At 37.1% G+C, this 13,792-nt stretch overlaps 1 protein-coding gene across 5 annotated transcripts; it reads right to left on the bottom strand.

Annotated features, from left to right (window-relative positions):
• Window positions 1-119: 119 nt before the first annotated feature.
• On the bottom strand, window positions 120-9,428 carry GNPDA2 (glucosamine-6-phosphate deaminase 2). 5 transcript variants are annotated; one of them, XM_052681967.1, is made up of 7 exons: window positions 9,316-9,428; window positions 7,073-7,230; window positions 6,665-6,766; window positions 6,022-6,204; window positions 5,501-5,685; window positions 5,231-5,405; window positions 120-2,038 (listed from the first exon to the last, which is right to left on the bottom strand). In XM_052681967.1, the coding sequence occupies exons 2-7, from the start codon at window positions 7,194-7,196 to the stop codon at window positions 1,980-1,982; spliced, it is 828 nt and encodes a 275-aa protein (XP_052537927.1). In that variant the 5' UTR covers window positions 7,197-7,230; window positions 9,316-9,428; the 3' UTR covers window positions 120-1,979. The 5 variants fall into 5 exon arrangements, with proteins under 5 accessions (XP_052537927.1, XP_052537926.1, XP_052537925.1 ...); XM_052681966.1 differs by lacking the exon at window positions 9,316-9,428 and adding an exon at window positions 8,283-8,423; XM_052681965.1 differs by lacking the exon at window positions 9,316-9,428 and adding an exon at window positions 8,283-8,423 and having other exon boundaries at window positions 6,665-6,762; window positions 7,069-7,230.
• Between the last annotated feature and the right edge of the window lie 4,364 nt (window positions 9,429-13,792).

Raw genomic sequence — 13,792 nt, forward strand, 5'->3', positions numbered from 1 at the left:
CTTTCATTGTAACTTCACATGAGCTAGATAGAAAAGCTTGAATGTGTTAAGAGCAGGAGAACAGCAACTGTGTCAAAAAGTTTATTAAAACAGTTTGTCTATCCTTAAAATTATATTAGTTTAAGTCACAAAAGTTTCAAGCTACACTGTTTTACTTGCTAAAGGTTCTCAGCAGGAAATAATGATGTTGAGGGGAATCACAACAGGAAAAACAAACTACACATTTCTCAGCAAGTAAGATTGATTCAAGTCTTCCATACTGGTCTACTTAAGTTCAGTGTATAGTGACATGCTAAAAGCTAGAAAAAACTAGAAAATCTATGCATAAAACTTCGTAAAGTTTATCATCCTATTATAGTAATAGTGACACAAAAGGACACTCTTTAAGTTAAGATGTAAGTACCAAAACTTGACTTAAGTGACCTAGAATATCTTACTCAGATTTCACATGCCAAGACTTAGGCTAGAATACAATTATGTAGTACCTGGCTGCTCATGTTTATTTGAAAAGATAAGAGCATAGGCTACTCAGAGCAAACTACCTTTGGGTTTTGCATGTCTACAAACAAGAAGTTACCATACCAAAATCAGAAATTCAACTAGCAGTATGGTCCAACAGATAATTTTGTACTTTGTGTTGTGTTAAGTCTATACCTACTTTAAACAAATATTTCAGTTTATGATAGTGGCAAAATTTGTTTTTATCATTTAAGGCAGCAAATACATACCATAGTTCAAGGTCTGTTCTAAACTAACAAGAATTCTTCCATAAGCACATTGTAGACAACTACTTTTTTTTTTTTTAAAGCACAAGACTACACAACAAAACAAATTATTGTTTAAGTGAAAAACTTAAATTCTTCAAATTAGGCTCTGTCAGTGGATCACAAAAATTATAAAAACCACAATTGGTTCTTAGTCTCTTCCTTACATGAAGATGACAAAATACTTGATCTCTCCGCTTTACCTCAGAAACAAAACAATTTGGAAAAAGATAGATTTAGATTTAAGTTTTACTTATTCAAAGTGGGAAATAACATTCCTTGTGACAGTTCAGTATTTATAGCAATACAGTAAGAGGTAATTATTACAGAGTGGTTAACAGCAGACTTTAATACACTACCATTTGAATTTGTAGAGTCCGTGTTCCTGTAAGTTAACCTCATTCTAGGCATTTAATGACACCATCCAATACAATTAAACAGGTACATACAGAAAGGAACATTTAGATCTTTCCTTCTATATAAAGCACAATTACTAAAAATATAAAAACCCTAAAGTAATTTGAAACACATGAGAAGAAAAAGTGCTATGGCAAACATTTAATGTAAGTAACCAGAATAAGTTATAACACTTTAAGAATCGGGTGCAGTTTTAGGCACTGTTTTTCATATTTTTATTTGCCTGAATTGTACAGCAGGACTCAAGATGCCCAAAAACTGTTTGTATAAGATTAAATTTAAGGCAATCAAGTGCAAAAGCTTAGTGTGCATTATGTAAACAGAACATTTCATAGTAAAAATTGCACAGCAAAAATCCATAGTATTTAACAAAGGCCAAAACCATTCTGCCTAGGAATACAAATGCAAAGTGTAGTTGCACTAATGGAGGCCACAATTACAGATTATTGAAAATAAACTATCACTTCCTCTAACAGGCAGATGCAATGCATTGCTGTGCTAAAATAAGTGCTCTGTCCCACCCCCCTCCACCCCTACATAACATGCAGTCTTCCACAGATTTGTTCTGTTCCATTTAGTTACTGTAACAGCCAGAGTTATAAATATCAAGGCAAAATGCACAACACCAAATAGAGATGGAATGTGAATGTACATATATTGGACCTTTTAAAAAAAAAAAAATACAGTACCTAGGATTCCCATTTTAAACAGTTTTCAGTATATTGCATAGCAGTGAACTCATCTGCTACCTAAAACTGTTGCTGTTGACCCACATGCAGTTCTTCTTCAATTCTTCTTTCAGTTTTCTTTCATACTGTACAGAGGGTCCACGAGTTTATTGTGCACATGCATTAAACCTTGAGGGGAAAGCAACAATGCCAGCTTTACATCATTTTTAATATACTTTTTCCAACATGTCCTTCTATCCACACATTTGGAGCTAACTTCAAAGTACACATTTTATACAGTTCACTGAAAAGATAGATTATGGCTATTCAAAGTAGTTTAAAAAAAAAATAAATCAAAAGTAATTAAAACTATATATATGCTAGTTATGTATTTTTCCCTGTATCACTTAAATATTATTGCCATCTTCATATAAACTAAACAGAAATGAGACAGCAATGACAACAGACCAGTTAAAAAGATATGAAAATATTCCACATCAATTAAACACCTCATGAGAGATACACATCTCTCTTTTTTAATAAATGCTTAACAGCAACACATACAAGAATTTGTTGTAACAATTAGATTTACACATACTAATAATTTTACAGCTTGAGTTATAATGTTCTAGCACAGTGGTATCTTTGTAACTAAGCATCCTTCAGGTCCTAGACAAGCAAAACCAAGCAGCACAGAGACTGTTAATGACTACATAGAACCTCCCCCCCATTCTCCTGTGGAAAACTCTGGAAAGTGCTGGGAAGATTAAAAAAAAAAAAGTCATGTTGTTTACTTTGTTACAACTTAGTAAAAGTGTTACCTAAAAAGTGTTACCAAAGTATGGTATCCAGTCACTGGTACATTTTTTTAACCTTACAAACTGGTAACAGTAGCTGGTCAACGTTCTCAATCTGTAAAGAGCCTAGTTTAGAACCCTACAGAAGATTTGCTTCAACTACTAGGCAACGTTAAAAGCAGAGATTCTCAAAAGCCATAAAAGATATCTGACAGTAAGTGCACATTTCAATAGTATACTGCAGCAAAGAATATTAATATCCTTGCTGCATTATGTATCTGGCACCAAACATTGCATCCCTGCAGGCAAACTAACCTCAAAGTCTGAATCATTAAATCTATTTTTATTTTCATTTCTGATGTATTTTACAAGTTTGCTATTCTTTTCTCCACTAGGTGGACCTTACAGCCATACCAGAAGCCAAAGCATCAAGAACAGACTGAAGAACCCAGCTTGTTTTTGTTTCTGGAGGTAATGACTGAACTGCAGACCTTTGTAAATAAATTTTTAAAAAATCCAACCAGGAGAAGAAAAACTTATGAAATCAACATGACTAAAGCACAAAAGAAAAGTTTCTTAGATCTTAAAGGACAACTATTGATCATGTATATTGGAAAGATAGAGTCAGTAATGTTTCTCATGAGTTTGGCAGTACGCAGGAAAACACCAAATGTGGATTTGATACAAAAGGCATTTTTATTCAAAGAAAAACAGCTACACCATTTACTGAAGTTTAAGCATTCCATTTCCTGTTTTTCTGTTCTGTTTTAGAAAAACAGGAAATGAAAAGGAGAATTACCCACTTACTTCCTGGAGGCGTGAAAATGCTTACAGAGTATTCTCACTGCCATATGGAAAAAGTTATATTTAAATCCTTTTAGTGGTTTTGAAAGTACAGTTAGAAACAAAGCTTATTTAAATGATGACATGCAAAGTCTCTTACTAGATAGAAATAACTGCAAAAGCAATTATTTCACATAAAAATCTTCCAGCCTACTCAGGTTAAATAAATGTTTTAAACAAGAGCATGCAGAAGTAAAAAAGAACTCCCAGATTAACTTTCCTGGAGACTAGTAAATTCGAAAATATTTTTCTGCCCTCTTCTGTGATAAAGGAATGAAAGGAAAAGGTGACCTTCCTCCCATTTTGCAAAAAAGAACACTTAGAGGATCATTTCTCTTATTTGTTTCAGAAAGTTAGAAAAAAAAAAAAGGGGGGGGGGGTAAAAGTTATTCTAACTTTCTGATAGAGTGGCAATTTGTTATCAAAAACTGCTTGAAGTTTCATGTGATACCTTGAGATTTTCCTTAAATGGTAAAAAGCTGTAGTAACTAGCTACCAGAATTAGCAGTCATCAAGAACCATCCAGCTTCCTAAGAACTAAGTCATCCAACCTGGAGATCAAGATTCAGAAATAATCCCAGGTTTTACTAATACTGATTTCTCCATCTAAAAAAAAGAAAAACAACCAAGTAAACTTCCCTAACACATGAATGGGGAAAATTACGCCAGGCAAAACAATCTGAGAATTCTATTGCTTTGTATGCATTATAGGGTAATTAAATAGGTGAAATAGTAAGTATTCATACACTGTAGCCCTTAGTTTTCTGTGGAGATTGTTCACTATCAGTGTCATTCATACCTAATAATTTTATTAGAGTAGTTTGTATACTCTCTAAGCAGAGCTTTTGTTTATTTGGATACAGGATAGTGTTTAGCACCCATCCAAGCAGTTTAAGAGGTTTATCTTTGATAATACTAAGTACTATCTAGCAGTGTGATGTGTGAAGAATGCCCCCTCTCCCTGATATGTACCAAAGAACATACTGAAAAAATCTAAAGTGAGAATTATAAATGAAATCAGTATAAAGTCACATTAACACCAGACTTTACTATTATCTACAGACTATTTTTAGAGCATTATATCACTAATGACAGCCTTGCTGCTACATGCCTCAACTACTACAAAAATTCACACAGTAAGAAAGGTGGCTAATAAATACAACCACATATTCTGTGCTAATACAGCTGGGAGAAAACTATTTTGCTGAGCTTCTACAGTCTTAGTTAAATATAATTAACATCCAGAAACACTAAGTTACTATAAGAAATCCAAACTCGAAGCTTGCCTCAATACACCTACTACAAATCTGAAAAGCATAGTTTGTGCAATGTATTAAAGTCTAAACAGATTGCCATTGCACTTTATGAAGAGTGTTCTCCGTTCACATCCAAGTCTGCCTCACATAGTTGAAGCTTACTGACAGTATACTATAAGATAAAATCAGCATGAAATATATCAGGGTTGAAGTAAAATTTGTTATAATTGCAAGTTTATATACTATCATTTCAAATGGGAAATAGAGGAAATACTTGAAAAAAAATCTCTTTTGAATAAAGTATTTATCAAATGACACTGTATTTTCGTACGCAAGGAACACAAGTTACATCTCCCAGCACTTTCCCACTCACAATGTAGAAGTTAACATTTAGTATCCTGAATATATGTTAGCTATATGATGTGCCAGGAGACTTCATATAATTGTTATTTTTAAATAGAGGTAACTTCTGATTCAGTGCTCACCTTTGAAGTACTTCACAGTTTTAACTCTTAGTTCTAAAGTAGCATCTTCATCACACACGAAGATAGTACGAGGGTGCTGCTGGAAAGCAGAAACTGTCCACATATGATTGACACCTTCTTCAATAGCTTTGTATAATGCAAAAGCTTTATGTGCACCTGTTATAAGAATCATCACCTGCAAAACAGAAGCCTTTTTACCTTCAGTCCCCATAACACCACAAACTAGTCTTGAAAACAGATACATGCAACTAGAACTAAATAAGTTCTTACTTCTCTAGCATCCATCACTGTACCCACACCAACCGTTAGCGCCATAGTTGGTACTTTAGATAAGTCTCCATCAAAGTATTTAGCATTTGCCAAAATGGTGTCCATTGCTAAAGTCTTTAATCTTGTTCTTGAAGACAAACTTGATCCGGGTTCATTGAATGCAATGTGGCCATCTGGACCAATGCCTTTTCAAAGTTAAAGAAAGCAAATCATTCCAGACCTGCGAGTCAACAAATATCCTCAAACATTGCAAAAGAATAAAAAGAAAAATTTATGATTCATTCTTTTGTCTTGGTTCCCCATTTTAACACGCAAACAAACAAAAAAAAAAAGCATTCAAAACTTAAACTACATTATCATTAGAAATTTGGACACCACGCATTCTGTTCTGGTATTTGCACCAATTCTTTGTTAGCCACAGAACTTTCTTAGACTATAACAGAAAAAAGTGATTTTAACTATGTTCTGAAGAGTCATTATATTATTTCAATCATAACTAACCATAAAGCATTTTCTCATACCTCCAACAAACAGATCAATCCCTCCTGCTTCTTCAATTTTCTTTTCAAATGCATCACATTCCACCTGTAAGTCTGGAGCGTTCCCATCAAGAATATGAGCATTATTTGGATCTATGTCAATATGTTTAAAGAAGTTATTCCACATATATGAATGATAACTCTCTGGATGATTCCTGGGAAGTCCTGAAATCATTTAAGATGCAAATTCACATATTAAAAGACTTATTCAGCTTTAAATCTAAGACAAATCTTTCTTGAGTAGTATGAAGTCAGACAAAGCAGTACTCATACTGAGAAGATTTCTGTTGCCATACATGTTTACATTCACTATATACTCTTAGTGATACAAAATATCACTACAAATATATGAAAAGTCTTTAACAAATGTAGTCAAAATGCTACATAACAGTTTTCAAGCACTTAATTTAGCCAAGGATTCTCTCTAATTAATTACTCGCATTCTAATGGCTAGAAAGAAACATGTGCTTAAGACACTTCCAGGTACATTAGTCTAACAGAATCTCAAGAATTTCTAGTAATCTTGTGCTTCGTTAAAACACTTTAACAGTTAATAAGGGGAAAAAAAAAAAAGTAAGTATATGCTGCATTCTCAAAAAAAAAAAAAAAAAGCACTAAAGCTTACCTACGTATTCATCCATGTTGAAAGTCTTCACATATTTGAAAGAGAGATCTCCATTCTTGTGATATTCTATCAGCTTTTTGTAGCATCCCAAAGGTGTACTTCCTGTTAAACAAAGTTTTTCTACTATACTATATATCCACACACATTTTCAGTATATTTAAATCTCTTTATAAGCAGATGTTACTAAAATGCTTTTCAATATAATTAAAAGAAATTTGTTATTTCCCCATCTACTTTCCAGTTTGTCAAATCTTTTCAAAGCAGATTAACATCTTCAGGCTACAAGAGAAATACAAGCATTACCAGAAGTATATTCAGCAAATGCAGTATTTTAAATATGGCATTTTTTAGCAATGATGTAAACACAGTTTAGGTTTAGTCACTTATTAGGTGTTGAATAAAACTTGCCTGTCGGTAGGCCAAGTGTGAAGTACCTCCCTTGAGTGGGCTTGAACTGGATAATACGATTGCAGATGTATTTGGCTGCCCATTCACTTGCCTGATCATAGTCTTCAAGAATGACAAGCCTCATTATGGCAGCAAAGAGCTTGTACAATAAAATAAACCTGGAGAAAACAATTTTTTTTTAATGTAAGTATCACATCAATAGCTGTAAAACTCAAAGCAGTAAGGTTCACCTTTTATTATTTAGTAATATACTTAATCAGTATAGGAGTTATTTTCATTGCATAAACATGCTGCAATTTTGCAGTTCTATTTCAAACTGGACTGTCAGACAATCAAGAAACAAGTCACAGAATCCACATGATACATTCCTGTTAAAATACTTACTAAAACTCTCATTTTAATTATTAATTTAATATGAAACCCATAAAGCTCAGACAAAATGGAAGTGAGCTATCTTGAACATCAGTCTTCCCAATTAGTAATTGTTAGAAATGAGAAGTATGTTCGCTTTGTCCTTCAAGCAGAATAAACACTGAGATTAGATCTTGTTTTCTGCAGCCAGCTGAGTGTCAAAGATTTCAAAACTAAGACCCAGAATAACCCCACGCTCCCATATTCAGAAAACTGGAAATAAACAAAGTTCCTTTTGCTTCTATTCTAAGAATACTTCAGGAAGGCTATTAACTTCAGAAACAAAAAATACACGTGTTGCAGACTTAAAATCTCAACATGTCATGGAAATACATAAGTGAGGTAAGACTTTTCTTTACAACCCAACATGAAGCAAACTGGAGTAATTAATTCTTTAGAGGCTTTAAGTACAGCTATACTAACAGAATACCTAAAGCGTGTAGGGTTGGCGGATACAACACGTGGCAGCCGCCCGCATTCAAACAAAACAGTTCGCCACGGCTCTGTTTGGCAGAGAAAGATAACGAGCTGCCGGCGAGGCGGACGCACTTCAGCCAGACCGCGCTACATCCCCGTGCGTACCCAGAAGGCACCGCGATGCTAAGGGACTGACGAGCGACCCGAGGACGGGCGACGGTGCTTTCTCCAGGCTGCGGTGGCCGCACTTGGAGACAGGAAGAAGCCAAAGGCGAACCGCCCCACTCCGCAGACCCGGCGCGGGCCCCGCGGCCTCCCCCTCCCCGTGGGGCCTGCGGGTACCGCCACGCCCCGGGGCCCACCCCACCGCCGAACCGCTCACCCCCGGCAGACCCCTTAGCACCGCCGAGCGCCCGTAGCAGCCGCCGAGCCGCCGCCCCGCACGGACGCGATCCGGAAGCACCTGGCGAGGAGCGGACGTCGCCGTGCTGCGGGCGGCTCCGCGCATGCGCGGGGGGCAGCGGCCTCTGGAGGGTGCCGTAGGGGAACGTGGAGGGCTTCCCGTAGGTGCGGGGCTCTGTTCGGCGCTTGGAGGGCGCACGGATTGCTGTAGGAGGCTCAGCGTTTCCTCCTAAGTTGCGGTGGAGCCTTGGGGTGAGGCCTCTCCTTAGAGCGCCCATAAACCCCCGTGATTAAAGTGGGGGGAGTTGATGGAAGTAGGGAGAAACTTGAAATCACAACCCACGTGTATGAGAGCAGCATGTCTGCTGGTCATTTCACTAGAACTACTTGCATGAAAGTACATAGAAAGAATGAGTAACAACTTGCTCAAAGCTTAGAAGATGTATTTGCCACCTTACAACAGAAATAAGCCTTAGTGTAGTCTTTGGATCTTGCAGATACACATAGAGACAAAAGGATAGATGAAATCTGTAATTTAAAATGAAATAAAATACAGATTTTTGAAGTTTAACTTTAAAATATCATTACTTGTTACTGACCTGATTTCTTTCACACCTTTTCTTCCTATAACACTTTTCTCAAAAGTTCACTAGATTATGAAGAGTGGCACTTGCTCTTAACCATTTAGAATCATAGAACCCCTACAGCTGGAAGGGACCTCTGAAAGCCATCTAGCCCAACTCCCCTGCAATGAACAGGGACACCACAACTAGATCAGGTTGCCCAGAGCCTCATCCAGCCTCACCTTGAAAGTCATCAGGTCTAACTTATTGTTAGAAGTATCAGCTGCCACATAGGCATAACTGCATGATTCTATAGCTGACTGTGCCACTATACCACAGGCATTCTGCTCGCAAGGAAGCAGAATTACTTCTGACAGATCTTTAGTGATGCTAGATAAAGTATTTGCAGACAGGCCCACAGTTACATACAGAAAGAAGAGCTGAACTTACCCAGCTGATGGAGGACATCACCTAGCTATAGACAGCACTCCTTTACAAAAAGGAGCCCAGATCCAGGAGATGCTCTGCTGGTTGTAGCTGGCTCTTATATAAGCCCAGGGTGGCTTCACCCTGAGACCACCCCTTCTAGTCATGTGAGGAGCGCAGGCGCAAACAATTTCCTGTTCTCCTAGGACAATCACATCCCTTCAGCAAATTGTTGCTTGCTATGGCCTAGGATCTTGCTGCTCTGCTGTTATTGCTGCGCTTTTTATTGTGTTTTAAGGCTATAGTTAATTCTGCATTCTCTTCTAGTTGTGCATGTGTGAAATGGGCTAGAGTACTTTTGCTAGAGAACTTTTTTTACTAGCTGGTATGCATAGGTGGTCCTGTGTGAGTCAGCTCAGTTGATTTGAGAACATTTCTGCAGAAATGTCACTTATAAGTATTAAGAGACATGTGAGTCCCAAGTGCTAGTGGAAGCACTTAATACTGCTGGCATAGAAAACAAATAACAATTTAAAACACCATGTGTGTTTTCTGGCATATAATAGAAGAAAGCTAGAAAATAATGCTTCAGTGTCTTTGATCAATGCTTGTAGAGACAAGAATGTTATGCTCCCCTTTTTTCCTTTATATGTATTTATATTTGTCTTTCTTTTTTGTTAACTTTCTTTAACTAAAATTTTAGAACAGCTTAAAGAAACGTAGTTCAGGTTTATTACAGTTTGTCCTCATTAATAATCCTTTCTAATGTTATCCTTGGATTTTTTTTTTTTTCTAGTTTTTTTGGTAGTTCTGTGTGGTTTTTTAATATTTTTTTTCCGAAGATGCTGTAATCGTCAGAAGGCTGCTGCTGAGCTGGAGGTGCTGTGCTTTTCACTTCCGGCAGGGGGCGCCATGGTCACACGGAGCAGCCGAGGCTGCTCCGCTCTCCAAATCGCTGGGACCTTCCCAGCTGTTTTTTTTTTTTTAATGGCCTTTTTAACTCTGCATTCAGAGCCATAGATAATTAGTTCCTGAAATACTCAATGTTAAACATCCGCTGTTCTTAAAAGTTTTTATGTGCTACTTTTTTTTTTTTCCTTAAGCAATTGGTATAGAGCAGTAATCACCAGACACCTACTCCACTCAAAAACAAATAACAGAAAAACTCAATGGTATTTGTAAAACGCTATATTATAAAACCTAAATAGTTATAAAGCAAGATATTATCGAATGGAAAAATGAAATCCGTATATGACATATCTAGCTAATTTCTTCCAATGTGTAGTATTTTTATTTTTATTTTTTTTAATTCTAATGTTATCCTTTGTGGCATTGATCATTCAGTCAGGTCAGACTGAAGCAGTAGCATGGATGTATGTTTGCACCTAGTTTGCAGCAAACTACTGGTGGGCGTTTATCTGAATTAACTTGGTATTTACTGCAACATAATCCTAACCAGAAGCTTTCTGAATCCACTCAGCAGCACCTAGATTTACAACCCATTGTCAAGTGTACCTTAGAAAACGATTTTCCTGCAGTTTCTGAACTACCTAGGTCAATATTTTCCTGAAAGAGAAGATAAGGGCTTTTATTCCACCTGGGGATGTTAAAGATAAACTGTGAAAACAGAGGAAACTTAAGCAAATTCTTCTCCCAGAAGAATTCTTTTTTAATTTCTCCAGACACTGGGGACTGTTTGTCCCCTGAGGCTGAGCTGTTTTCTGCTGACTGTATGTTTACATACATCTGTGGTTGTGTACATGCCTACTTCTTCAATTCTAGAGACAAAACAGCAGTCTATAGCTGAGCCCTGACTGTGAACTTTTTTATTTAAATGCATAATCTTCCCTCCCCCCCGGGCTACTTATTCTAGTATGAGGATCAGGATGTCTCCTTTGGAAATTCAGCCATGTGCCTGGGGTAGATTCTATTCTTCTTATTCCCAACCTGAAGCCAGTCAAAACATCCATCAGATTGTAATGTCTAAAAGGTACGATTGCTCTCATGAGTTGGTTTGCATTATTTGGAATTTTGAGAGGTATAAATTGTTATGTATGCAATGTTAGGAAAGTGCTGAAGAAACTTATTTGTATGTCATAAACATACTGTAGCCTGTCTGTTTTTTACTGATCATGTGATGAAACATCATAGAATGCCTTGGGTAGGAAGGGACCTCAAGGATCACCAAGTTCTAAGCCCCTGTCACAGGTAGGATTGCCAACTGCTAGATGAGTACTAGATCAGATTGCCCGGGCCCCATCCAACCTGGCCTTAAACACCTCTAGAGACAGGGCATCCTCTGTGGACAACCTGTTTCACCACCTCATCACTCAGTAAGAAACTTCCTCTGACATCTAATCTATAAATTTCCCTTCATTTAGTTTAATAATATTCACCCTTGTCATATCAATATCTACCCATGTAAAAAGTTTATTTCCCTCATGGTTATAAGCAACATCTAAATATTAGAAGGCTGTGGTGATTTCTTCCTGCAGCCTTCTTTTCCAAGCTGAACAAGCCTATGGGGTAAGAGAGGATATTTGGGTGACAAACCCTCCAGAGGGTATTTTATTATAATGAACAGTTTTAGCATATTATTTGATTGACTTATCTGGTTTCTGTTGCTACCTCTCAAGCTAAAGGGATGCTGATCTGCAAGCAGATAAGTGGAAATACCTGAGGCCAGAATTGACCCTGACTCTCTGGTACTGCATCCTTTATTTCTTTAACAAAGTCCTTGTAAAGCCAGGCTTTCCAAATATGTATTATTTTTTGAAGATCTAAAAATACATAGAATGTAACCAATTTATATCAAAGCCCATAGCATGTATTCATATTAACAGTTCAGATAGCATTGTCCCAGAAGACAGAATATGAAAAAGTACAAGTTTTAATTCACCTTAAGGATAGTGAGTTTTGGGAAGGGTAATAAATGTATGGTTTACACGATCTTTTTACTTTAAACATTATTTTTAGTGGGCAATCAGAGAGGCTTGAAGCTATGTCAGGAGTGACTACAGTAGGCATAGCTTGTGGAAATAATCCATCACTCCAACATCTGTATCTTCTAGCAATGTAGGCAGTCAAATCACAGTCGCTAGCTAGGAGAAGCAGGTGATGCAGGCAAATGCTACTGTTTGCTGAGCACTCAGTCCCTGGAGAAAAGATCGATCTGTCTGTGGATGTGAGAAGAAAATGATTTGGTCACATCCAAACAACTCGCACAAACAGGGAGTTATGGTATGTCACAAATCTTTGGTTAAGGCTGTATGGAATATATATGTATATCTCTCCATTATCATTGTGTCATGCTTGAAGAGTATGCTCATCTTTATTTCACATTCCTTTCATTCTTTCGCTTTTATGTGGCTTTACCATGCTTGAGGTCCTCTGTTAGGAAGGATAGAACTTTCCTGATGTCAGTTTGAACTGCTTAGGTAACTGCTGAAGGTAGTTTTCAGCAATTAATTTCTCAAACTCCACATGAAACAGCTCCCAGTTTTTTTGGAGCTGCCATACTGATGCTGATTGTCATTTCAGCCTCCTTAAAATCAGGTTATTTTCATCATGCTAGGCAATGTGTATGACAGTGGCCCACTTTGTTTATGCTATGTTTGTCAGTGATATCAATGATTTTCTTGTTAGTGGAGAACTTATGCTTTATGCTGAACTCTTCAGAAGTTTCAGGTTTGCCTATGTTTGGCAGCTTGTCTGATAATACCCAGAGTAGTATCTTCAGGTTGCTCTAGCACTCTTTCAGGATGTTTTTGATAATATAGAAAGCAGGCTGTGTGTTACCTCCCACAGCTTTCTCTGAGGGGCACATCAGGGGATCAGAGGAGATACTCAGAGGGTTTGGATGACCTGCAGACTTGTAAAGTATCTGAAGAGTTTTAGGTAGAAGGCCTGACTTCTACTGCATACAGAACAGTGTTAAAATACTTTATGTTGATCCTGTTCTCACGTCAGTGCTTTTACCTTAGAAGGCCTGAAGACTGGGCTTGTGGCAGTAGAACTGTGAATAGAAGCAAAATGGGGTACGTTCCTATCAGATCTTAAAATAAGATAGTCTTGTCTTTGTGGGTTAATGTATTCAGCAGTTTTCAAAATGTTTTCCTATTTTCCAATATTTGAATTTAAAAGGGTACATATTTGTGAGTGAGGAAAATACAAAACTTGTAGAAATGTTTCTTGCCATGTGCTTTAAAATAATAGATCCAAAAAGTAAAAAACTGCTTTTATGACTGATGTCAAAATTTTATTAGCTCTGTTGCTAAAATGACTGCCCTCCTGTGGCAGGAGTGAGCCTGTATGTCTAATTGCCTATTGTCACATCTACCTCTCTGTTTTACCTACTTCTGGTAAGGTTTCCAGCAGAGGAAATAAAAATTCATTTTCGTACTGAGACATACAATTCCACAAGGCAAATAAAAGTAGGGAGTGTTCTGAATATGAATGATGGTTACAAAGTGTGATTTTTAGCTGTTGGTCTAGTTTGTGG

The sequence above is a fragment of the Tympanuchus pallidicinctus genome, unplaced genomic scaffold, assembly GCF_026119805.1.
Source record: "Tympanuchus pallidicinctus isolate F22 unplaced genomic scaffold, pur_lepc_1.0 scaffold2, whole genome shotgun sequence".
Classification (NCBI taxonomy): domain Eukaryota; kingdom Metazoa; phylum Chordata; class Aves; order Galliformes; family Phasianidae; genus Tympanuchus; species Tympanuchus pallidicinctus.

What these genes read in the sequence shown, in the direction of transcription:
- GNPDA2 (XM_052681967.1), bottom strand. Translation starts at nt 7,196, where the DNA reads ATGAGGCTTGTCATTCTTGAAGACTATGATCAGGCAAGTGAATGGGCA. An exon ending in CAACATGGATGAATACGTAG is followed by an intron (nt 6,205 to 6,664) that starts GTAAGCTTTAGT and finishes AAATGATTTCAG; the next exon opens with GACTTCCCAGGAATCATCCA. An exon ending in AACTGTGAAGTACTTCAAAG is followed by an intron (nt 2,039 to 5,230) that starts GTGAGCACTGAA and finishes TTTCCCCTCAAG; the next exon opens with GTTTAATGCATGTGCACAAT.